Here is a 23,088-nt window from a genome sequence, read left to right as displayed (position 1 = left end):
CTTACCTCCTCTGCTCTTACCGGGTCCATTAATCCCTCCCACCGCGCGCCTCCCCCCGCCTCACTTGCCAGGCAAGTTTTTCCGGGTTGCCGAGAAGGGCCAAGCACAAGATGAAGATCTCGATGGGAACGCGCTTCCCAAAAAAAGGCATGCGCAGACAGGTCGCAGTCGCGTCCGAAGTGAGGTAAACTCTAAACCTTGCGCAGGCGCGTTAGGTCCTAGTCGCTATGCGTGTGCTTCTGGGTGAGAGAAGGCAGAAAGGGAGAGTGAGGGGCGGGCTTAGTCCGAGATTGAGGGTTGGGAAGCCGCTTCCGGGAGGGCACTGTCTCGTGCACAGGCAACCTCGCCTTGGCCTCCTAGCCAGAAAAGCCGGTCTCCCTAATCCCTGTGACCTGTGACCTCTGCAACGCGGGGAGGGCGAGAGGTGGGGAGAAGTCTAGTGTCAGATGGGATGGCGCCGGAATAGGGGGTCACAGCGGGGACGGAAGGCGCCCCCACCTGACTCCCCGGGAATATAAACAATTTGTATTTTACGATCAGGTGGTGGGACAGGCTTCATTGGGACAGCCCTAACCAAGTTGCTGAATGCCAGGGGCCACGAAGTGACGTTCGTCTCCCGACAGCCCGGGCCCGGCCGGATCACGTGGGTATGCCCATCCTCTAGACGGGGGTGGCAAGGCAGAGTTGGGCAGCGTAGGGCGGAGCAGGGGAACTGTGTGCTTTCTCCAACAGGATGAACTCTCTACTTCCGGGCTGCCGAGCTGCGATGCCGCCATCAACCTGGCCGGAGAGAACATCCTCAACCCTCTCCGAAGGTCAGCCTGGCCCCTAAAGCTGATACCCACTAGAGCATAGGTAGGAGAGTGTCCGACTGATGAGAACCTCCATGGGTAATGCAACTGCCAGATTCTGAACTAAACCCATCCCAGACTATTCATTCTGCTCTACTCCTTCACGCCCACCTGCTCCTCCACTCAGTCAGCCAGTTCGCTTGAGTCCTCACATAAAATTCAGGATGCCAAGGAAATGTATGCCCTTTCCCTCTACAGGAGACTCCGACTGTTTCTCTTAGGCCAAAATTCAGGGTTTTACTAGAAATGGGTATGAAACAGCTCCCAGGAAAAGACAGAGAGAGGGATATGTGCACCTAGGTATTTAGTGGCTTTTTATTTCCCATGTTTCTTCTACAGATGGAATGAAACTTTCCGGAAAGAGGTTCTCAGCAGCCGCCTGGAGACCACCGAATTGCTGGCTAAAGCCATCACCAAAGCCCCACAACCTCCCAAGGTGTGGGTCTTAGTCACAGGTGTAGGTATGCCCCCAAATCACCAACCCCTTATATTAGCCAGGGGGAGGGGGTAACTCAGACCTCTGTAGCTGTGCACACAGCAGAGCACTGGGTTTTCCAGGCAAAATGACTTCCTAGGCCCTTAATCCATGCATGTTTCTCCTAACCTTTGCATACTTTCACTAAGAAATTTAGACCCTGAATAAGAGTGGGGAGTGGCATCACTCTTAGCGCCAGGGAAAAGTCCACCTATTCCCAATCCCTTACTTCTCACACCACAGTTCTTTAGGAACAGAGTTCCTAGTTGCTGTTAAGTCACCTTTGGGACCAAGTAATTGCAAACAATTATAATGCACACACCAGCCACTATTTGTAGTGTTTTATGCTTATTATCATTTATTCCTTATAACAACCCTATGAGGTAGGTACTATGATTCCCATTTTAAAGATGTGAAAATTCTATACAGAGAGATTAATTAATTTGCATGAAGTCACAGTTAATAAATGAGGGAGCTGATTAAACTCAGGCAGCCTGGTACCCAAGTTCCTGTTCTTAACCACTACACTCTAGCAGCCTCTAAGTTTAGCCCTGCAACCAAAGAGTTCCTCCAGGGAAGGAACAGTTCAGGTCATGGAGAAGCTCAAGGGGAAAATATCCAAACAGCTCTGTCTCCAAATGGGGAGATCCCAAGGGCCAAAGAAGGTGAGGCCAAGGGGAGCCTCCACTGCAGAGAGCCAGGCAGGACCGAGGACATCCAGAGCAAATGAGTATGTTCCACCGGCAGCTTACTACCAGCCCAGTCTGACTGCAGAGTATGATGAAGACAGCCCAGGAGGGGACTTTGACTTTTTCTCCAACCTTGTAACCAAATGGGAAGCTGCAGCCAGGCTTCCTGGAGATTCTACACGCCAGGTGGTGGTACGCTCAGGTGAGAACCAGGGGCCTGGGTATGTATCAGACAGGGTTGGAATGTCTTCTCTAGGCTGGGGAAGTGATGGGATCAGAAGAGCTGAGATTACAATTACAGAGTGAAAGGATGCCACCACTTCTAGCCAACCTGTAGAGGAGAAGGTGTAAAGTATTAGAGAGCCATACTGCTCACCTGTTACAGAGCCGAGACAGCATGGGGAGAGTGAGGAAGGGGAAACAGAAACCAGGAGGAGCAGTGGGGCTGCTTCAAGGCTGAGAGACCCTCCTGTACCTTCCCTCTTGCCTGCTCTAGGGGTTGTGCTGGGCCGTGGGGGTGGTGCCATCGGCCACATGCTGCTGCCCTTTCGCCTGGGCCTCGGGGGCCCCATCGGCTCAGGCCAACAGTTCTTCCCCTGGATACACATCCGGGACCTGGCAGGAATCCTGACCCATGCTCTTGAAGCAAACCACGTGCATGGGGTCCTGAATGGAGTGGCTCCATCCTCCGCCACTAATGCTGAGTTTGCCCAGGCCTTGGGTGCTGCCCTGGGCCGCCCAGCCTTTATCCCTCTCCCCAGCACTGTGGTGCAAGCTGTCTTTGGGCGAGAGCGTGCCATCATGCTGCTGGAGGGCCAGAAGGTGACCCCACGGCGAACACTAGCCACTGGCTACCAGTATTCCTTCCCAGAGCTAGGGGCTGCCTTGAAGGAAGTCATAGCCTAAGTAGGTCACAGCAAGGGCCTGAGGCCTGTCCCTCACAGGCTTCCAGGTTAGACACTGTGAAAAGGCTCAGCTCCTCTAGAGAGCTGAAGCCAACTGGTTCCTAGATTCTTTCCCCAGTCCTCTTCCTTCCCATTGTTCTGTTGCTCCACTTTATTGTCTCAAGACTGTAATCTCATCAGGTTGGGACCTTAATCTTTTCAACTCATTGTAATATTTCTCAGTTTGGTTTCTCTGTATGTCCTGCTGCTGCCCCACTTCTCCTTTATGCTGTGCAGAGAATGCTCTGCAGTTTAGGCAATAAATTATCTCACTAACCTTGGCTCATCTCTTTGGCCTAGATTCTCTTGGGATTTATTTCAAGGAATGTCACCCTAGATGATTCTTTTCCCCATACCGGGTTTTGAAAGTTATAATGGGCAGTCTGTCTCCTCAGCCTCTCCCTTCTTGGTCCTTCAGCTACCAATAGAACTGGTCACAAGTTTGAGACATCAGGTTATGATAAAGGTAGAGACTAGAAGAGAGAATGGTGATCCATTTCCAGTGGGCCCTATAGTCACCCTGGATGCTGTCAGAGTGCCCTTAGGATGCCAGAAGAGGAAGAGGTGAGGCCCAGGTATGGGATAGCCTTCAGTCTGTGTAACCAAATGGCAAGTGCATTACTAACCACACAGTGATCCCAGTTTATCAGGCTGCAGCAGAACAAAGCCAGCATCCCTGTCCATAAGTTTAGGCTTGCCTCTCATCTGACTGGAACCACTCAGTCAACCAGGGCCCTTAGCACAAAAGGGCAGAAGATACTTTTGGTCTGCTGCACATCCACCATCATTGAAAGTGAAAAGAAACCAATCAAGAACTATAAACAACCCTATCAGGAAAAAAAAAAAACCTCACAAGTTTTCATCTAGGACCCTTTTTACCTACCTAAAGCTATGATATCTGCCATCTTGACCAGACACAGCTCCCCCAGCCAACAGTTCAGGCCACATTAAGCACTCTCTTCTTCTCAGGGAACCCTGGGTTATCTCTGAATCACTGTCACCTCCTTTACTGCCTATCTCCAACACACCTGCCCCTGGCCTGGGTCAGTGTGGTGCAGTGGTGTAAATCACCAAAAAGGGAGGGGTAAGCACACGAGGACCCAAGGACCCTCCCCATCATCATTACACACTCCGTGCAATATTCAACTGCCTGTGCCATTCAGAGGGAGGCGGAAGTCAGGGCCTGGAAAAGATCTTGTCCAGAGACTCGCCACAGGGCCCACAGAGAACAGAACCCAAGGGCACCTGTCCTACTTTTTTATCTGGTCTTGGACTCCAGGAAGTTGACTGGCTCTGTATTGTTCCTGGGGGGATGATCAGCCTCAAAGGTAGAAGTAACAGAAAAGCATACTTTAGGCTGCATTAAAGGAAGGAGTACTGATTAATACTATCTACACAGGGAATGTGCTACCTTGGAGATAGTAAATTCCCTGGCACAGGAAGACTTCAAGCAGATCCAGGGCAATGACCTATAGGAATCAGGGTGGAGAGAGCATGCCAGTGACAGCAGAGTTGGTCTGGTAGTCAGTCAAGTGCCTTCCAACTCTGGTTCTTTTCATTTACCAGATAACTGGTTCATCTAGAACCAACTGGTGCAACTTCCGTTAAGTCCTCCCATCCCCATACACACACACACAAAGCAGAAGTATGCCTTGCTTTATGCAACATGTCTTCCATAGAAAAAACGTTAGGGTCAGATCACATTATTATTGTCATTGCAGAGCATGGCTTCATCGATTTGGTGAAAAATCGATGTGTTCATCTCAACACCAGCAAGTGCAGTGCATCTAACCAGGGACTTGCCAACACATATGTTAGTCTGTAAACAAACATGTGAATACAACAGGAGAGCTGCCATTTATAGGAACCCTGAGAGTATTTTGATAATGTAGTCGTCCCTAATTTACCTACTGTGTAAATGTGGATTTTGGAGGTTGCTCAAAAGGGATGCAGCCATTGTAGGGCATGTTATAGGAGAATGCAGTGTTAAAATCTAGGATGTGGACCCTGGAGACAGAGGAGCCACATCTCTCTGAAAGTGAGGTTTTGGTTAGGGAGCCTGTGCAGCCACAGGCAACACACCTGAGACTTGGTCCAAGCACCTTTTCTCCAAGAAGCTTTCCTCTGTGTTCTTATTTCTCCTCCCAACAGGTATTTTTACCCCTGATTTGTAGGCGGAAGTAAAGCCCAAGAAACTCAATCAAGGTCACAAACAGGCATAGCTGGGACCAGAAGCCAAGTGGCCCTCTGCCTTCTTCACTAGCTCCCTCCACCCTATTGTGGCCCAGTCCACATAATGCTGTGGCCCGACCAGGGCCCTGCATCTCCTTTCATACACCCAGGAGCTCAGCCAAGGAGCATCCTGTCCTCTGGCCCTCCAGAGCAGCAGCCAGGGAGAAAAACGGCTTAACTTCCTGTCACTTCCCACCCACCCTGCCCTCCACCTCAGCTTAGCTTGGAGGTGGAGCCAACAGTCTCAGTCTCCAGAACTAATCCTCCCCAGCAGCCCCCACTCCCTACCGAAACCCTGTGCTAAGGCAAAGTTGAGAAGTTAAGGCTGAGCAGAACCTCTTGAGAGCTGGCTGAGGTCCTGACTCGGTAAGATCAGATCACTTTATGGACCTGTCCCAAAGTGGCTTCCCTGATCCAAAGCATCAACTCAGGGTGCCTCTGAATAAGAGTGTGAGCACCGGAGAGACTCTCCCAGAAAGGGCTGAGCTGGAGGCGGCTGGAGCTGACAGGGCAGCAGCCACTCAAGCAGGTGAGGCTCAAAAGTTGAGACTGAGCAGGGCCTCAGACAGTTGGTTAATGTCCCGGCAGTATGGCTCCCGCTGCAGGATAAAGTCCACCTTGTGATCCTGACCCCAAAACACCTCCAGCAGCTGGCGTCGGAGCCTCTCTGTTTCCCGGGTCTTCCGAATGCCACCACTACCTTTTTCCTCTTCTCTCCCCTGCTGCTGTTTACCATGTTCTGCAAAGCCCCTGGAAGGATGCTGAGTCTTAGAAGGCCCCTGTGTCCTGGGAAGAAACAGATCAAAAAGTGCTGATGAGCATCCTGGGGGGTGGGAATTAGATCTTAGTAGGCTACCCCTCTCAATTATCTTGCCTGTTCCTGGCTCTGGGGGAGAAGTTCTGAAGTTCCTGAAGTTGACCACTGAGTGGCAGTATCAACCCTCTTCTGAAGGGGTGATGGACTGTACTTTGGGAACCACGGTGAACTCTGCCACTATTATACGATCTAGTTCTGGTCCTAAATGAATTACTTACATAATGGTCAGCAGAAGGCATGCAGAATACAACTGGGTCTCAGTATAAGCAACCATTTTCCAAATAACTCCATAAAACACGCTGATTAAGGGAAACAGGAAGCAGGTGTTTCCCTCCCAGCAAGGAGGTTCTACGTCAGGATTCCTGGGAAGCTTATCATGGCCAAGGCCAAGGTAACTCAAACCACTGCAAAATTAAGCTGGCCAAAACTGAGGTCAGACTTCCACCCAAGCCTCCGGGCCTGCCAAGAGAGGGCCAGGGTGAAGCTGTCTGCAAGGAGTCTAGATTGATTACCTGGCTGGCTTCTTCAGAAATTCATCCAGGGTGGGGCCGTTTCGCCCCAGTGGGTCATCGGGTACCATGAAGAGGTTTCCCACAAAGGTAAAGGGCAGCAGGCTGGACGGTGAAAGAGAATATATGGTCATAGAGGGGGCTCTTGCCCACCTCCCAGACAACTGAAACCAGTATCACCAGAAACTGCTGGCTCCATCCTTCAAGAAAACTTCACCTCCTTCCCAGAGTTTTCACCCTGTGGCCAGAGCAGAACTAGCTTTAGAAAAAGGTCTGCATCTGTGTCCAATTCTCACCGTTCTCTGATGATTGCCATCCAGTTCTCGGACTCCTCTGCCAGATCCCGGAACTGATCATTGGAGACAATTATCCCATCTCTCTCTTCAGCCAGCCTCACCATGAACCTGTCTCCAAAACCACAGCAACTGAGAGAAGGTTGAAAATTTACCTATTGGGTACAATGTTCACTCTTGGGATAACAGTTACATTAAAAGCCCAGACTTCACCACTATGCATGTAGCAAAACTGTACTTGTATGCCCCCAAATATATAAAAATAAAAACAACCACAGCAACCCTTTGGGACACTCCAAGGCCCCAACCTCAAAAGTGTTACTAATTCCCATGAGCAACTTCTGGTGATGGAGCTCTGGCCCCATACCCCACCTTAGCCCAGCTACAGGCAACTGACTAGATACAGGTTTCATGGGCTACAGAAGAAACAGATGAATCCAATCTGCTCACCGCAGTCCTTCGCGCAACACTTTGCGTCTCACTAGTAAACAGTAAGATCTAGCTCTGACACTGTCTTCCACCCTACCCAACCAATCCCTCGCAAATCCAACATGTCCTACCTTTCAAAAGCCTTGTGCTCTGCTCCCTTCCTTCCCAGGCCCACCGTAACTACCCTAGTAATTCAGATATTGCAACTGAGATCACGCATAACCTCCTAACAAGGATTCCCCGCCTCTGACCACTCACCACCCTCCAGCCTCCCCTGCCCTGCCCCAAGAAAGCATGCTTATCCCCTACACAAAACTCTTCCACACTCACCCTTTATTTACCAAATAAAGTCCACACACCCAGGCCTGGCAGCTAAGGCCTTCTAGAGCCCAGATCAAATCACTCTTACAGCCTTATCTCCAAATATTCCCTATTGCAGTCTCAACTCCAGCTAAAATCAATCATCAGGTTACACTCTGCTCTTCAAATATGTCTAATGCTGACTTCCGGGTTTCTCCAACTATTCCCATCTGAAAGGCACTTCCAAAAACTGGCTGAGGAACAGAATCACCAGGGGAACTTTAAAAAACAGATGGGATGGACGCGGTGGCTCACGCCTGTAATCCTAGCACTTTGGGAGGCCAAGGAGGGCAGATCACGAGGTCAAGAGATTAAGACCATCCTGGCCAACATGGTGAAACGCCGTCTCTACTAAAAATACAAAAAAATTAGCCAGGTGTGGTGGTGCATGCCTGTAGTCCCAGCTACTCAGGAGGCTGAGGCAGGAGAATTGCTTGAACCCAGGAGGCAGAGACTGCAGTGAGCCGAGATCGTGCCATTGCACTTCAGCCTGGGTGACAAGACTCTGTCTCAAAAAAAAAAAAAAATAGATGCGGGCCCCACTTCAGTAATTCTGATTCTACAAGACAAGGTAGGACTCATGAGGTGGTGGGTGGTGTTCTTAACAGATTTAGAAACCAAGAGATCCAGCCCATCCCACAGTCTTCTCAATCAATACAAAAACTTACAAATCTCTCCTTTCCCACAAAACCCCAGCCAGAAGGGGGCTCCCTTCTCTCTGAGTTCCTGTAGTGTTTGATTTATAGTTTCTTACGGCTCTCTAAAGTCACTAATCAGATCTTGTTCCCAGTGTTCCCACCTCCTGCAGGCTATGCACTAGTACTAAGTGAGCAGTTAGTATTTGAAAGACAGCATGGTATAGGGGGAACTGGGAATCAGGATCAGGTGTGACAGATATCAGGCTCTGAGCTTCTGTCTGGGAAACAAATTAAGGAAATGACTTACAAATGTATATGGTACACTTATGGCATGCAAACGGTATTTTCTGGTTAAATATATTTTACTATGATCTCATTACAAAGTATGTTGTTCAGCAACATTTATTCACTATGCCTACGATGTGCACCACTGTGCTTATTCACTGTTGATGGGCGAATTCCCAATTTATATTATGTTATCTGCCCACCAGGTCCCACGCAACTGGGCAGACACATGCCTTTAACATTCATTAAAATGAACTCAATCTTCAGTTTCAATTCTGTTTCAATGCAGGTGTGGAAAGAAGGTTCCATATCTTGGGTAATCTGTGACATCTATACATAAGTAGAATAACATTGGGAGAAAGTAAACCATTTTGTAGAATTCCATTTACTTGTTAAGGAATACAAGGTACATGTTTGAAAAGACAAAGTATATAATCACTATGGTTTGGAAACTAATTTTTAAAATCTGAATAATGTCCTAGAGAATAAAAAACTTGTAAATATGTTAACTTGGTTAATTGGCTTTCTAAAATCTGTTCATTTCTCACATTACCTATGTAGACTATGGTAGAAGTGTGTCTTGTATTTTCATTCATATCATCTGACAGTTTTGAGGTCTAATTTCCCTTTGCTAAGAGAGGTAACCACTCTGACCCTCTGTCTCCATGACTATAGATTGGAGATACACCCGCTGCCACACTTGAGTACGTATGTGCTAAGTTAGGAGGGAATGTCACTGTAGTCTTGCTGAGCACACCTTGAGCAAGGCAGACACACACCTTATCTTTTTCATATATTCACAAGGAGGGTACATGAATGGAGGAGGACCCTGAGACAAAGAGGTTAATAATTCACTAAGACATGGGTCCACAGTCAAAGTCTATGAGGAGTGCTACTGAGGCTCAAATTTAGCTCTTCCAATTCTAAATCCAGTGATATTTCTATTATACCATGTTTTGTACAGTCCTATTATTCATGGGTTGTGTTTCTTCATTTTATTTGTTATTTTGACCTTTACTGTGTTTTTTCCAGAATGTTAAGGAAGTTTCTCTGCATGTTGAGAAATTCAGAAAGATGACATCTGTCAGCTATTTATGTCACGAGCTTCCCCATCTTTCCACTAAACCAGTATTTTCTAGACAGTGAAGCACTATATAAATGAGGTATCACTTTATTTGATGAATGATAAATGAGCAAACATGGTTGTCTACAGTTCTTCTCATCACAGCTGCTGGGCAGGTTTACCTAACCAATAATAAGGGACACAGAGGAATAACTAGCCCCTTACTCACTACCAAAGCTTGGAAACAGCATAAACCACCAGGAGCTTTTCCCTCTCCCTCAATCTTCAACTAGGCTCCTTGAATATCAAGCCTGGGGCCAGGAGAGGAGCAAGTACCTGTCATCATAGGAGGAGATCCTCTTGCCATCCATGACTCGTGAGGGTGTGAGGGAGAGCAGGCTGAGGGAATGCAGCTTTTGCAGGAAGTGACTCTCTATTAAAAAAGAACAAAATAGGGTTCTCCTCCAGGTAGAAATAGAGCCTACCCCAGGACACAGAAGACCAGGCCCAACTCACCTCTAACTTTGGCATCCTTACTGAAGCGCCACTGAGGCACGAAGACGGTTATGTCACGGTGGCCACGGTCCCAGAAGTACTGCACAGCAATGGCAATGCCCCGGCTGGAGAAGTAGTGCTGGAGGCCATGCCTGCAGTGGGAAGGGGTCGGCCAGAGGAGGGGCTTGACACCCTGGTTACAATGCCAGCCCCTCAGTACACATCCCCAAGGTGGACAAAAATGCCTATCTCATCCTCCCTCCCCTAGGCCCTTAGCCCCACCAGGTACTCACACCATGGCCACGTTGCTGCCGTCAATGACAATATGGCGGAGGTCTGGCTGGCCAGGCACATTGGCAAGGCACAGGGTGAAAGGGTCCTGCAGGGCCTCCTTGAAACGCTGTGTGCCAGTCACCAAGTTGCCCCCTCGGGCACCTCGTTTCCAGTGAGGCCCCCGACTTCGTGCCGTGGTCTGCTGCTTGTCTCCCCTGTCCCCCCCATCTCCCCAGTCACCCCGGTCTCCACAGTGCCATGGGGGTTCCGGCGCAGGTGGAGGGCTGGGCACCCTTGGAGGAGAGGCATTCCCATTGTGGAGCCGCTGGAGGAGGGAGGCTCCTCGGGACTGAGCAGCCCTGTGACAGGAGCCTTGGGCACTAGGAGGCTCACGGTGGACACAGACCCCTCCTCCTCCCTGAGTTGCCTCCTCCTTTCCCAGGGTCTTCCCTTTCAGGGGTGCTGATTCCCTTGCCCCTCTACCCACTGACTGTGGCCTGAGCCCTATTTCTCTCTCCCAGGCCTCTTCTCCAGGCAACTCCTTCCACCCAAAAGCCATCTCCCTGGGACCACCCTGTTTCCCTCCCTTCTCCACAGCATAACTGTCTCCCCTTGCTCCCCTGGACTCTCTGGGTCCCACAGATCTAGTGTCCAGGGACTCCCTGCCGTCACTAGGGGGAGCTCTCACTCCTTGGCACTGAGCGCCCAGCAAGCCTGAGCTCCTCCCCTCCCAAGAAGCCAATGCTCCTGGCCCCTGCCCACTGGATGCCTCCTGCACCAGACTCAGCAGCTCCTCCTGGACAGCCAGCGGCAACTGCAGCAAGGCGTCTCTATGGGCATCTCCCGGGGAATGCAGCAGGGCAGAGAAGTCTCTCAGCACTCCAGGACACTGAGAGGCTCCGGGAGATGGTCCTGGCAGGAAGTCCCAGCTCAGCCGCTCCACCAGCTCTTCTACCCGGCTCTGAGCCATGACAAAGGCCTCAGTCAGGCCACTGATCATCAGTGAACCGGGCTCCCTGGGCACCAGATGGGCTGACGTGCTCCAGGTCAAGCAGTCGAGGAAGAAGCCCTGGGCTCCCAGAAAGATGCAGTGCAGTTTGGGCGGGTAGCGGATTTCATCCTGCAGTTCCGGGCTGCAGAGGCCCTTCAGGTACTCCTATTTGGGAGGAAGGGAAGGTCAGGAAAAGTAAACTGCACCTCTCCAGGCTCCTTGCTCTCTCCTGAGCTCCAGGATGCCTGGAGTATCCACATGGTGTTATTCCCATTTTAAAGATAAGGAAACTGAGACTCCCAGCACAAAACTGGTACATGATTGAGCCATCCTGGAACCCCAGCCTAATCCCAAAGGAAGAAATGGTGCCCAGCCTCCCACCCCATAGTGCATTCCTTGGTGGGGCCAACTTGTTCAGCCAGATATGGCTACTCTCCCAAAGAGTACAGAATGATTTTTGTGAGGCTGCGCCATCACAGCAGAAATTCAGCCAAAACTCCAAACTAATACAGAGTTGGAAAGTTCCTCAAAACTCCGAGGCACTGAGGTTACCAGAAGACAGCCCAGGCCGTTCCTCTCCCCCGCCTCTGGGGGAAAGCGTCCTTGGTGCCTGGAGGGAGCCTTGGGGGAGAGAGGGAGTTCACCTTGGCTCTGCTGGCGTTTTCCTTGGGGCCCTCCAGCTGCAGCCAGATGTGGGGGTTGTCCGGACAGTCCTTCGGAAGGACGCTCACCCCCACGCTGAAGATGCGCTCCACATGGGGCTGCTGTTCCCGAACCTTGGTCTCAGCCTCCGCAGACACCGCAAAGCGGTCTGGGGACACTGGGAGGGCCTCCCAGGTAGGCATGGCTGCTGCCCCCAGTCCTGGAAGGGGAGAAGGCGGCCCAAAGCCTCACTGAACCCTCAACCCAAATCCTGGTCTCTGGGCCTACACCAGCTATCAACAGGTCGCACCTAGTTAAGGCGCTGGTAAACAGCCCCAGGAGGTGACAAGCATCTGGGTCCACTGGAGGTAGGGAGGGAATGTGTCCCACAGGCCTTGTGTCCTGAGAGGAAGTCCGGGTAAACAAGGCTGTCTGTCTGGGGTGGGCGTCTGGGCTTTGGAAAAGGATGACCAAAGCCCTGAGCAGGAAGGGTGGGGGGCTCCAACTCGGCCTGGAGGCCAGAAGGAGTCTCCTGGGAGACTCTGCAATATCCAGGAGTCCAACGGGGCTTTTTACAGACGAATCCTCAGCAGGGGCTTGAACTAGGCTGTCCTTTGGGGCCCCTGATCTGCCATTTCCAAGGTTCAAGCCACTCCCACCCCTCCCCCAGCCGTCCGCTGTCCCTCTCCGTCACGCCACGAGCGCCGCCCAGGGCCCAGGGGCCGGGTCGGGCCCGCCCACCGCGGACTGCTGCCACCGCCCGGGCCCGTCCGGGCCCGCCCGCTCCGCACCGCGGACCCCGCTTCCCGCTCCCGGGCGCGGGAGAGGGGCGCCCCTACCGCCTCCGCCGCCCGCGCCGGCCTCGGGTCCTCTCGGCGCCCGCCGGGCCCCCGCTTCGCCCGCGCCCCCAGCCCAGGGGACTAGGGCAGGGGACCCGAATCTGGGCGGGCCTTCCCGGGTTCCTCACCCAACGGGGACCTCTCTAGTCCACATCGCACGCAAACAGTTTCTTGAGTCACTTCCTGGCCTGGGGCGGAGTCAGCCCGGCTCCTCCCGGGGCTGGGCCTGCTCGGGGCCCGGCTGCGCGCCCTCCTCCCAACCCCGCCGCTGCGCCCCGCGGCCCTGACGGGCAGCTGGGCCCAGCCCCCTAGGCGGCTCCAGGGCAGGCTCCTCGCGCTTCTCCCCAGCCCTCCCGTCTGTCTCCCGGCCCTCGGGGTCCTCGCGCGTTCCACGCAGATATTTCTCCGAAAGTGGAACTACGCGCCGAAAGTTGTTTCCCGCGAATGAAGAAGTGGCCGACCAAAGAGGGAGCGTGACCGGCCCGGTGGTGCTCTAGGCCCAAGCACTTTCCACCAAAACATAGTGGCACTTTCCACCAAAGCTTCCCAGGCGGCGGGGCTGGGGGGCGGGGGGAGCGGTTACCCGGGTGGGGTACCCCCTTTCTTCCAACAAATGGAATGATGCCACGGAGAAGGGCTGATTTGTAGGATTTTGAAGATAGGAGGAATAGTAGGAGGAAGGGGTTGAGAGGCTGCCTCTGGACATGCACACACACGCATGTTCTCCATCCCCCGCCAGGTCCAGCCTTCAGTGGTGTCCCGTCCAGAAGGGCTGCCCTGAAGCTCTGGCTGCAGCCCTCCAGTCCAGCGGGAGGGCGGCTTCATCCTTCCTCTCCCTCCCAAAGCCCAACTGCTGTCACTGCATGCTCTGCCAAGGAGGAGGGAACTGCAGTGACAGCAGGAGTGAGAGTGGGAGGCAGGACCGAGCCGGGACCCAGGTATGGAGACAGGGTGCAGCCAGCCTAGAGAGGGCAGTCGAGCAGGGTGCCAGCAGTGAGAGTCCAGGGAGAGGAGCAGAAACAGAAAGCGGGCAGAAGACAGGGGCATTTGTGGGTTGCAGAGCCACCCAGCCATGTTGGGAGCCAAGCCACACTGGCTACCAGGTTCCCTACACAGTCCAGGGCTGCCCTTGGCTCTGGTGCTTCTGGCCCTAGGGGCCGGGTGGGCCCAGGAGGGGTCAGAGCCCGTCCTGCTGGAGGGGGAGTGCCTGGTGGTCTGTGAGCCTGGCCGAGCTGCTGCAGGGGGGCCCGGGGGAGCAGCCCTGGGAGAGGCGCCCCCTGGGCGAGTGGCATTTGCTGCGGTCAGAAGCCACCACCATGAGCCAGCAGGGGAAACCGGCAATGGCACCACGGGGGCCATCTACTTTGACCAGGTAATCCCCCTACCCCTGTCCAGGGGACCTGGAAGGACCCTGCACAGACCTGGAAGCATCTGCCCAAGCGCACTCTGCTGTCCCTCAGGCTAAGAAAACAGCTTCCTACATCTTTCCCTAAACTGGCCGTTTGCCCCTCCACCCCACCAATGGTTTCCCCTCCCTCCACCCAGTAATCCCCTCCTTTCTCCTTCTCACCATTTCTTTTGAATCTGTTCACTCCTATTCGCTCCTACTTGCCACCCCTTCTGTTCATTACTCACCACCCCTGCCCCTCTTCCCCCCCACCATCCCCATGGTACCGCTGAGCCACGGGCATTTCCCCCAGGTGCTGGTGAATGAGGGCGGTGGTTTTGACCGGGCCTCGGGCTCCTTCGTAGCCCCTGTCCGGGGTGTCTACAGCTTCCGGTTCCATGTGGTGAAGGTGTACAACCGCCAAACCGTCCAGGTGACCTCAGCACTGGGCCCCATCCCTGCCTCAGGAGGGGAGGGAGGGGGAAGAAGTGGAGCCCAGCTGACCTGTGGACCCTCCATTGACCTGTGTCCTGGAGGCCAGGACCAGGGGAGAAATGGGCCTGCCTGGCATTGAGTGTGGAGGATGTGCAGAGGCCAATGCTGGCCACCCCGCAGCCCTCTGGGGAGAGCCCATAAGCCCCAGCTTCCCAAGAGGAAGCCCCTGGGAAGGTGGGAGTCCTGAGCTGAGAGCTAGGGGATGGAGGCTAACTGGCCTCCCCTCCCCAGGTGAGCCTGATGTTGAACACGTGGCCTGTCATCTCAGCCTTTGCCAATGACCCAGACGTGACCCGGGAGGCAGCCACCAGCTCTGTGCTACTGCCCTTGGACCCCGGGGACCGAGTGTCTCTGCGCCTGCGTCGGGGGAATCTACTGGGTGGCTGGAAATACTCAAGCTTCTCTGGCTTCCTCATCTTCCCGCTCTGAGGACCCAAGCCTTTCAAGGACAAGAATCCAGCCCCTGACCACTTTCTTCTACCCTCTCTTGCCCCAGAACCAGTAGAAGCAGGAGAGAGACTCCCTCTGGCTGCCTATATCCCACCTCCTTGCATGGGACCCTGTGCCAAACACCCAAGTTTAAGAAAAGAATAGAGCTGTGGCATCTCCAGACCTGGCCTTCCCACTCACCCATCCCCAGTTACCCTCCCAGCCACCTGCTGCATCTGTTCCTGCCTGCAGCCCTAGGATCAGGGCAAGGTTTGGCAAGAAGGGAGATCTGCACTACTTTGCAGCCTCTGCTCCTCCTGTTCCCCCACCCCAGCTTCCTGCTCAATGCTGTTTGGGACAGGTGGCACAGGTGATCCTGACAGGCCCCCACAGGGGCCCAGATGGACTAGCCTGAGCGTACCCTGCAGGCTTCTTCCTGTGAGGAATGCCAGCATCACGGATCTCAGCCAGCACTATCAGAAGCTAAACCAGCACCGTATGGGCTAGGGTGAAAGGCTCTGCTACAGGCAGAAGTGTGGGAAGGGCCTGGAGTCTATGGCTGGTGAGGAAGGAAGGAGGGTGTATGACCTAGTCTGAACATGGTACACATTCTGCATGTATAGCAGAGCAGCCAGCAGGCAGCAATCCTGGCTGTCCTTCTGTGTTAAATCCCAGATAGACTCCGGCCCTTACCTTCCTACCTGAGACTAGGGCGTGTGTGTTTGCTCTGGCTGTGAGCAGAGCTGAGAGTGGGTGTGCAGAGCTGGAGGTGGACCATGGAAAACATCATTAACCATGCATCCTCTGGTTTGGCCACCTCCTGAAACTGCTCCACCTTTGAAGTTTGAACTTCAGTCACTCCACACTCTGACTGCCGCCTCCTTCCTCCCAGCTCTCTCACTAAGTTATCTTCACTGTACCTGTTCTAGCCTATCCCCATCATCTCTTTTTCTCCTGATCTGTACTACCATATTCTTTTTCTTAAGCTTTCTAGTACCTGGGATTCCATGATTCATTCCTTCAGACGCTCTCCTGCCAGTATGCCAAACCCTCCTTCTCTCTTTCTTATGCCGCTGTCCCATTGACCCAGGCTGGATGAATCTGTCTGTAAAACGACTAGAGAATGGTGGTCAGTGAGACACTATACAATCACTAAAGAGAAGATACCATTGAAGTTTGGATCGAGTGTTACAGGATACAAGTAGGTATGTTGTAGAGAAAAATAAATATTAAACTGCATACTAAAATTTTAAAAGTTTAACCATGTTTGAGTTAAATAGGAAATACCAAGGTGAATTTGTGGTTTTAAAAGGAAATAACTTTTTGAACTGTCACTAATCCTAAAACAACATCAGGAATAATCTGATATCCATTCTTAGAAACTGGAGCTGTGCTTCAAATATTAGTCACGATTTTAAAAAATATATACCAAAAAACCTCAGGTTCCTTGGAGAATAGCTGCACACCTTAAATAACTCCAGGCCCAGAACATGTTGTTGATGACAGAAAGCAAAGATACTTTTTTTTTTAATCGGGTTTTCATTTTTTCCAAAAATTGCACCAAGGTAAAGCAAAGTTCTAGTTGATGCAAGTGTGTGGTTTAGGCATTAGCAGTACTGCCCTCACTATGTGCTCATTGGACAGGAGCGCAACCCCAAGAAAAGGATGGTTCAAAGATACTTTTTAAATGTACAAAGTAAAGCTGAAAAGGCAAAGGAATAAATCTAAAGAGGCTCCCATTTGACATGCTTTGACAATTTGATTACCGAAAGGAAAATAATATAGTTAGTTGCAACAAAGTGAACTGTTTTAAATCCATGCGTCTATAATGATATTCAAAATCATTGGTCACTATAAAGTGTGCCAAAAGGTAGTTAATATAATAAGGGAAGAAGAGTGAACATAATCAGCTATTTTTAATTAGTTGTGATAAGTAGAAGAACATAAATATAGTACGCATTTTATCTGTTTGTAAGGTACATTTGTTTTTCTTTATCTGTATAAATAGGGAGGGGTGAGTACAGAAAACTGTGAGTAATTCCAAGATCTGGCACTTTCCCAAGAATGAAAGATACTGATGGGACTATTTGGGCGTACTTTGCAACTAAGAAAAAAAAAACAGTTCAATGGTGTGTTATAAGACAGTGAATTACTCAAATGACCAAAAGACAACTGTTCACTGCTCAGGCTTGATTGTTCAGCTCCTGGAAAATGGATCCTCTATATTACTCCACTAATTATAATGAGATATTAATTAGGCAAAATGATTAAGAGTAGGTTTGGCTGTAACAGTAAAACCCAAAATAACAATAGCTTAAACAAAATAGGAAATCATTTCTGTCTTACATTAAAGAATCTGCAAATAAGAGTCCAGGGATGGACGGCAGCCTTCTGATCAGTTGAAAGCCCAGTATCCCGTCTCGCTCTTCTACCATCCTTAGCTTGCCACCTCATGACCCAAGATGGCTCCCTGAGCTCCAGCCATTACGTCAGCTTAATAGCCCCCAGGAAGGAGGAAGGAAGAAATAGCACATCTCTTTCCTTGAAAGAAGCTTTCTGAAAGGTGCACCCAATATTTCTGATTGTCTCATTGGGTAGAATTTAGGCACCTGGGCTCACCAAGCCAGGGAGAGAGGCTAGGAGCTATAGTGTTTATTTCAGGCAGCCATGTCCAGCTAGAAGTTGGGAATTGTATAATAAAGAAGAAGGGGAGATTGGCTACTGGGGAAGACAACTAGAAGTTGTTTTTTGTTGTTGTTGTTTTTTGAGACAGAGTCATGCTCTGTCGACCAGGCCAGAGTGCAGTGGCATGAGGTCGGCTCACTGATACCTCAGCCTCCAAGTTCAAGCAATTCTCATGCCTCGGCCTCCTGGGATTACCCACACCCAGATAATTTTTTGTATTTTTAGTAAAGACAGGGTTTTGCCATGTTGTCCAGGCTGGTCTCAAACTCCTGGCCTCAAGTGATCCACCCGCCTCAGCCTGCCAAAATTCTGGGATTATAGGTGTGAGCTACCACATCCAGCCACAAATTACTACAAACTTGGTGGCTTAAAACAACTCTTTATTATCTTATAGTTTCTGTAGATCAGAAGTCCAACCAAACATGACTGGATTCTCTGCTCAGGGTTTCACAAGGTCAAAAGCAAAGTATAAGCAGGTCGGCCTTCCTTACTAGAGGGGAACAATCCACTTCCAAACTCATTTAGAATTCAGTTCCTTATGGTTGTAGGACTTAGGTCCTAGCCTCTCCATTCTCTAGCCAACAATGGCAAGCTAAGTCCTTCTCACACTTTGAATCTCTCAGGCCTAGCTTTCTACCACAACTCTCTGACTTCATCGGAGAAAGTGTTCTGAGTTTAAGGATTCGTGTGATTAGATTGGGCCCACCCAGATAATTCAGGGATAATCTCCCTGTTTTAAGGTCCACAACCTGAATTGCATATTCACAGTTCATTTTGCCATGTAACATAACATATTCACAGGTTCCAGGGATTAAGGCATGGACATCTTCCGGACATCTGCGTATCATAGTCACTAAACTTAAAGGTGGCATCATGGACAGAAAAGGCATCCAGCTACAATACCACTGCATGGAAAACGTATGGGCTTGAAACTTTCCCATGATACATACAAGATGAATACCAGCTCAGATTTTAATCATTTTAGAAGCTGAATCAATTCCCAGGTCCCAACCAGAAGTTCACTGATTAATAATCTGAAACTTGATCTGCACTGAGATATATTTTTATTTTAGATATCTAAATTCAAAAATTGGCCTGAGCTGAGATAGCATCTATCTCTCAGGTCTACAAGCCCATTTTTATAATAGATTTAAGTGTAGGTGTCATGAACTTCAGAATCCTTATAATGGTATGTGTGCTTTACCAAAATGAAGCTTTTAGAGAAACTGACTTACTAGTGACTCAATTGAAATATTTAGGAGGATTTGATTGCTTTTAATCAATGTTTAAATAATTTGACTTGTTAAATGTATAGATTTTGATTTGCTGATCATAGAAATTGTGTTTAAATGTTTAGACAATTTTTGCTTCAGTAGGTTTGTGAACAGATTAAACAATAAGTAAAGCACAGGTGGTGGTGAGTGTTCCTCTCCAGGTACCAAAAGCTCCTCAGACTTTAAGAATCCCAAGAACAGACTCCAACTGTTCACCTTCCCTATGCCCATACCCTGGCAGCTGATTACTACAGAGAAGTCCCAATGATGCAGGATTCAAGGTGGATCTAAATCCTTGGCCTCCAGCCACATCTGGTCCTCAATCCTGCAATCCTCAATCCTCTAACTCTTTAATGGTTTCCTTTGCCAGCTGCCCCTCATCTTCCCCGGAATCCACTGCTGCCTTCTGTTCACTCCTTAAATCTTTTGCCCCACCAGTTCTGCCCCCATGGCCCATAGTCAGCAGCAGACAGCCTCACCTTCGACCTCACTGAGAACACACAAACTCCAGGCAGGACCCTGCCCACCACCACACTTGCAACCTCACCTTCCTCCCCATCTCTGCTTCCTCCTCTCTGTCTCGGTGGGGGTCGAGTCTCTGTGCCTGTCAAAGCTGCTATCTTCTTCCACCAGTCTTGGATCCAATTTCCTCCAGACATCTTCTTATCTGTCACTCTCCTTTCTACTCACTCCTTCCCTTCAGCAGCTCTTGAAGTTTAGGCGCTCAAGTCTCTTAAATCTAAAAGAGAAGAGAAGCATGGAAGTAGTTGCAGATATAGATATAGTTATCCTCAGCCCTATCTACTCCTGCAGCTAGTGTCAGCTCATCTCCTCTTTAAAGCAGAGTATCATAGTACAAATGTCTACACTCTCCAGTTGCACACCTCTTAATCACTGGTGAACTATGGCCTCGGTTGCCCCACCTGAACTGCCCTCAGCCATGGCTCAGAACTTCCGTGTTACTGAAGCTGGTGAACACTTCCTAGTCCTCCTGCCACTCAGACTCTCCCTAACATTTGCCCCTGTTGATCACGCCCTCCTTCCAGAAGCACTCTCTGCCCTGACTTCCCAACTGTGCGATCCCTGGCTTTTCCTCCACCTCTCTGCCTGTGCCCTGCATCTCTTAAGTGTTGGTTTTCATCAGGGTTCTGCCCTACCTTCTTTGGTCCTAACACACTCAAAAAGGCACAAATGACTGTCCACATGCTGTCAATGTCATCTCTATCCAGGATCCTCCTTTCTAAAACTCAGACTCATACACTGAATATTCCACTTTCAAGTCTACATGCTAAAACCTGAAGTTAGTCTTTCCTCCCTAAATCCGTTCTCCCGCCCTTGTTCTCTGTATCTGTAAATGGAACTCCCCTTTGCCCAAACCAAAAACAGCCATTATTCTTAATTCTTCCCTCTCCCATAACCCTCATATCTACTCATTCACATCCATCGGTTCTATTCGTTTCTTTCCATCTACCCTGGCTCAAACTAACAATCTTTTAGCTAGATTTCTATGAAAGCCTCCTAACTGGTTCTGTGGTCTCCAGTTTTTCCCTTCAATTCTTCAGACTGTGGTTGCCTTAGTGACCTGTGTAAATAAACTTCACTGCCTAAGGCCCTTTGGGGGCTCCAGGTGGGCCTCAGAATGAAATTCATATTTCTTTTTTTTTTTTTTTTTTTAATAGAGTCTCACCCTGTCACCCAAGCTGGAGTGCAATGGCACAATCTTGGCTCACTGCAACCTCTGCCTCCCGGGTTCAAGTGATTCTCCTGCCTCAGCCTCCCAAATAGCTGGGATTACAGGCGTATTACCACGTCCAGCTAATTTTTGTATCTTAAGTAGAGACAGAGTTTCACCATGTTGCAGGCTGGTCTTGAACTCCTGACCTTGTAATCTGCCTGCCTCAGCCTCCCAAAGTGCTGGGATTACAGGCATGAGCCACCTTGCCCAGTGAAATCCATATTTCTTAACATGGTTTTCGAGGTCTTTCACATTCAGCTCCTGGAATCTCCACTACTTCATTTTTCACCATCCACAAGACTGTGCAAGCCTAAGAAATAGTGCCACTTATTAGCTGAGGAAAAATGGCACTCTTTGGAAAAAGAGTACAGCATTTCAGTTAAAACTTATCAGGACCAAGAGAATAGTTCTTAGACCCAACAGAGGTAAATCCCTTTTAGTTTGTGAATCATCTTTCTGAGGATGGAGTATCTTAATGGAGACATCTTAGCAGACACTATGTAGTACATTAATAACAGGTAGAAAGACCATAGCTTAAGCCAGGGGAGACTAATTCTAACAACAAACAAATGAATGTGCTTCTGTGAGAAGCAGTAGTATAGTGATTAAGATGGTGAGCACCGAGGCCAGGCACAGTGGCTCATACCTGTAATCCCAGCCAGCACTGGGAGGCTGAGGCGGGTGGATCACCTGCAGTCAGGAGTTCAAGACCAGCCTGGCCAACATGGTGAACCCCCACCTCTATTAAAACTACAAAAATTAGCCAGGCATGGTGGCATGCGCCTGCATTCCCAGCTACTCGGGAGGCTGAGGCCTGAGAATTGCTCGAATCCAGGAGGTGGAAGTTGCAGTGAGCCAAGATCGCGTCATTGCACTCCAGCCTGGGAGATGAGAGCAAAGCTCTGTCACACATACACACACACACACACACACAAAAAGATGGTGAGCACAGGAGTCAGTGCTCAAATCCAGCCTTTCCGTGGCTGGCCGCACATGACTTTCAGTGAGTTACTTGACCTCTCCATGCCTCATTTTCTTCATCTGTAAAATGGAGATATTAATTTTATATACCCCACAGGGTTTGAAAGCACTTAGAACAGTACCCAACACAGAGCAAGTACTCTGTATATGTAAGTTTATGTTACCAGATGAATTAGTAAACAAGTTAAAACTTGGGCATGTCTCAGGGATTCTTGGACAATCTTTCAAAACCAGGTAGGATTTTTGATTTATTGTAGCAATTTACCTGTTATAAAGCTTCTGTCTTCCAAGTGTGTTCCTTTTTATTCATGAACACATGGACTTAATAAATAGTTGCTAGGAAAGCATGGTATAGCAAGGCTTAGGTGGTCCCAACCTCGCCAGATATTTATGTAAGTTTTAACAGGGGCGCGGGATAGGGATATTCTTTATTTTTATTGGTTGCCTATGTCATGGGATTGTCTGGATACTGGCAACTTTATAATTTCTCTGTTAGAGACTTGGGGAAGCCCTCCTGCCAGAGCCTCAGTGAGAAGGAAAAACTGTGATGGTGTAAACCAGAAAGGCAGTGACTGGTTGCCTAGAGTGTCCACGGTGCTTGACTGTGGACAAAACTCTTTAATTCATCCCTCCAAAAACAAAAGGAATTTCAAACTTCTGCTCAGACCTGGTAGATTGTTGAACAGTAAAGAAGAAAAACCTCCCTGTCAGAGGACTTAGAAGCCAGTGTGAGTAAAATCTGATGCTTGCTTGAAGTTATCTAGAGTAAAAAGTAACAGGATTTCGCCAAGCCACCTTTCCAGTCAGCCCTCCACTTTAGAGTGCTGACCCTTTCCATTTCTGACCTGTACTAAGAGCAATTTATTAGTTTTGGTGAAGGGGCTCAGGGAAGACCTCTCTGACTGTCATGTGGGCTGAGACCCCAGGACCCTGCGCCATGGGCTTCCAGGCCACACTGTTTCCCTTACACCCTGACTACAGTTGTTTGTTGGATGGTCTGTCTCCCTCACCTGACTGTGGGCTGCAAAGGGGCAGAAACCGTGTCACTCCTGTTACCTGCTAGCCATCCCACACCTAGGCAGAGCCTGGCACATAGTAGGTGTCCCATAAATACTGAATGAACAATGGTATACCCTCGAGCTGGGGAGTTCTCAGGAAGGATGGTTCCCACCCCCACCCATACCCCTGCCAGTGCTGAGCAGAAGCCTGGGCAGGTGAGAAAGGCAGCAAAAAGCAAAGGCCTAAAATCACGAAGCTTGGCCAGGGTTAAGAAGGTC

The 23,088-nt window shown here is 50.1% G+C and overlaps 3 protein-coding genes, 1 long non-coding RNA gene and 1 other non-coding gene across 12 annotated transcripts in view; 2 read left to right on the top strand and 3 right to left on the bottom strand.

Annotated features, from left to right (window-relative positions):
• Positions 1–159, bottom strand: part of LOC144577375 (uncharacterized) — a 182,632-nt gene extending 182,473 nt beyond the window's left edge. Inside the window, exon 1 of the long non-coding RNA XR_013521122.1 lies at positions 6–159. This is a non-coding gene — a long non-coding RNA (uncharacterized LOC144577375). The remainder of the gene's footprint in view (positions 1–5) is intronic.
• A 54-nt stretch (positions 160–213) lies between these two features.
• On the top strand, positions 214–3,240 carry SDR39U1 (short chain dehydrogenase/reductase family 39U member 1). The gene is made up of 6 exons (XM_002753690.5): positions 214–243; positions 541–647; positions 733–815; positions 1,191–1,312; positions 2,074–2,217; positions 2,512–3,240. The coding sequence occupies exons 1-6, from the start codon at positions 228–230 to the stop codon at positions 2,919–2,921; spliced, it is 882 nt and encodes a 293-aa protein (XP_002753736.1). The 5' UTR covers positions 214–227; the 3' UTR covers positions 2,922–3,240.
• On the bottom strand, positions 1,658–19,991 carry KHNYN (KH and NYN domain containing). 7 transcript variants are annotated; one of them, XM_054239824.2, is made up of 8 exons: positions 19,643–19,991; positions 11,989–12,206; positions 10,374–11,509; positions 10,102–10,232; positions 9,922–10,018; positions 6,814–6,942; positions 6,521–6,622; positions 1,658–5,977 (listed from the first exon to the last, which is right to left on the bottom strand). In XM_054239824.2, exons 1-8 carry the CDS (start codon positions 19,752–19,754, stop codon positions 5,728–5,730), a joined length of 2,175 nt encoding a protein of 724 aa, XP_054095799.1. In that variant the 5' UTR covers positions 19,755–19,991; the 3' UTR covers positions 1,658–5,727. The 7 variants fall into 7 exon arrangements, with proteins under 7 accessions (XP_054095799.1, XP_054095800.1, XP_035116133.1 ...); XM_054239825.2 differs by having other exon boundaries at positions 6,814–6,921; XM_035260242.3 differs by lacking the exon at positions 19,643–19,991 and adding an exon at positions 12,954–13,003.
• CBLN3 (cerebellin 3 precursor) lies at positions 13,032–19,231 on the top strand. 2 transcript variants are annotated; one of them, XM_054239828.2, is made up of 3 exons: positions 13,032–13,763; positions 14,526–14,645; positions 14,939–19,231. In XM_054239828.2, exons 1-3 carry the CDS (start codon positions 13,530–13,532, stop codon positions 15,134–15,136), a joined length of 552 nt encoding a protein of 183 aa, XP_054095803.1. In that variant the 5' UTR covers positions 13,032–13,529; the 3' UTR covers positions 15,137–19,231. The 2 variants fall into 2 exon arrangements, with proteins under 2 accessions (XP_054095803.1, XP_009004102.1); XM_009005854.5 differs by lacking the exon at positions 13,032–13,763 and adding an exon at positions 13,799–14,197.
• On the bottom strand, positions 16,681–16,806 carry LOC118145406 (U4atac minor spliceosomal RNA). Its single transcript, XR_004730524.1, has one exon. It is a non-coding gene; the product is annotated as a U4atac minor spliceosomal RNA (small nuclear RNA).
• Positions 19,992–23,088: the final 3,097 nt, after the last annotated feature.

Source organism: Callithrix jacchus, chromosome 8 (assembly GCF_049354715.1).
Source record: "Callithrix jacchus isolate 240 chromosome 8, calJac240_pri, whole genome shotgun sequence".
NCBI classification, from domain to species: Eukaryota; Metazoa; Chordata; class Mammalia; order Primates; family Cebidae; genus Callithrix; species Callithrix jacchus.
The sequence above is the reverse complement of the archived record's forward strand: the minus strand, read 5'-3'. Positions and strand labels throughout refer to the sequence as shown.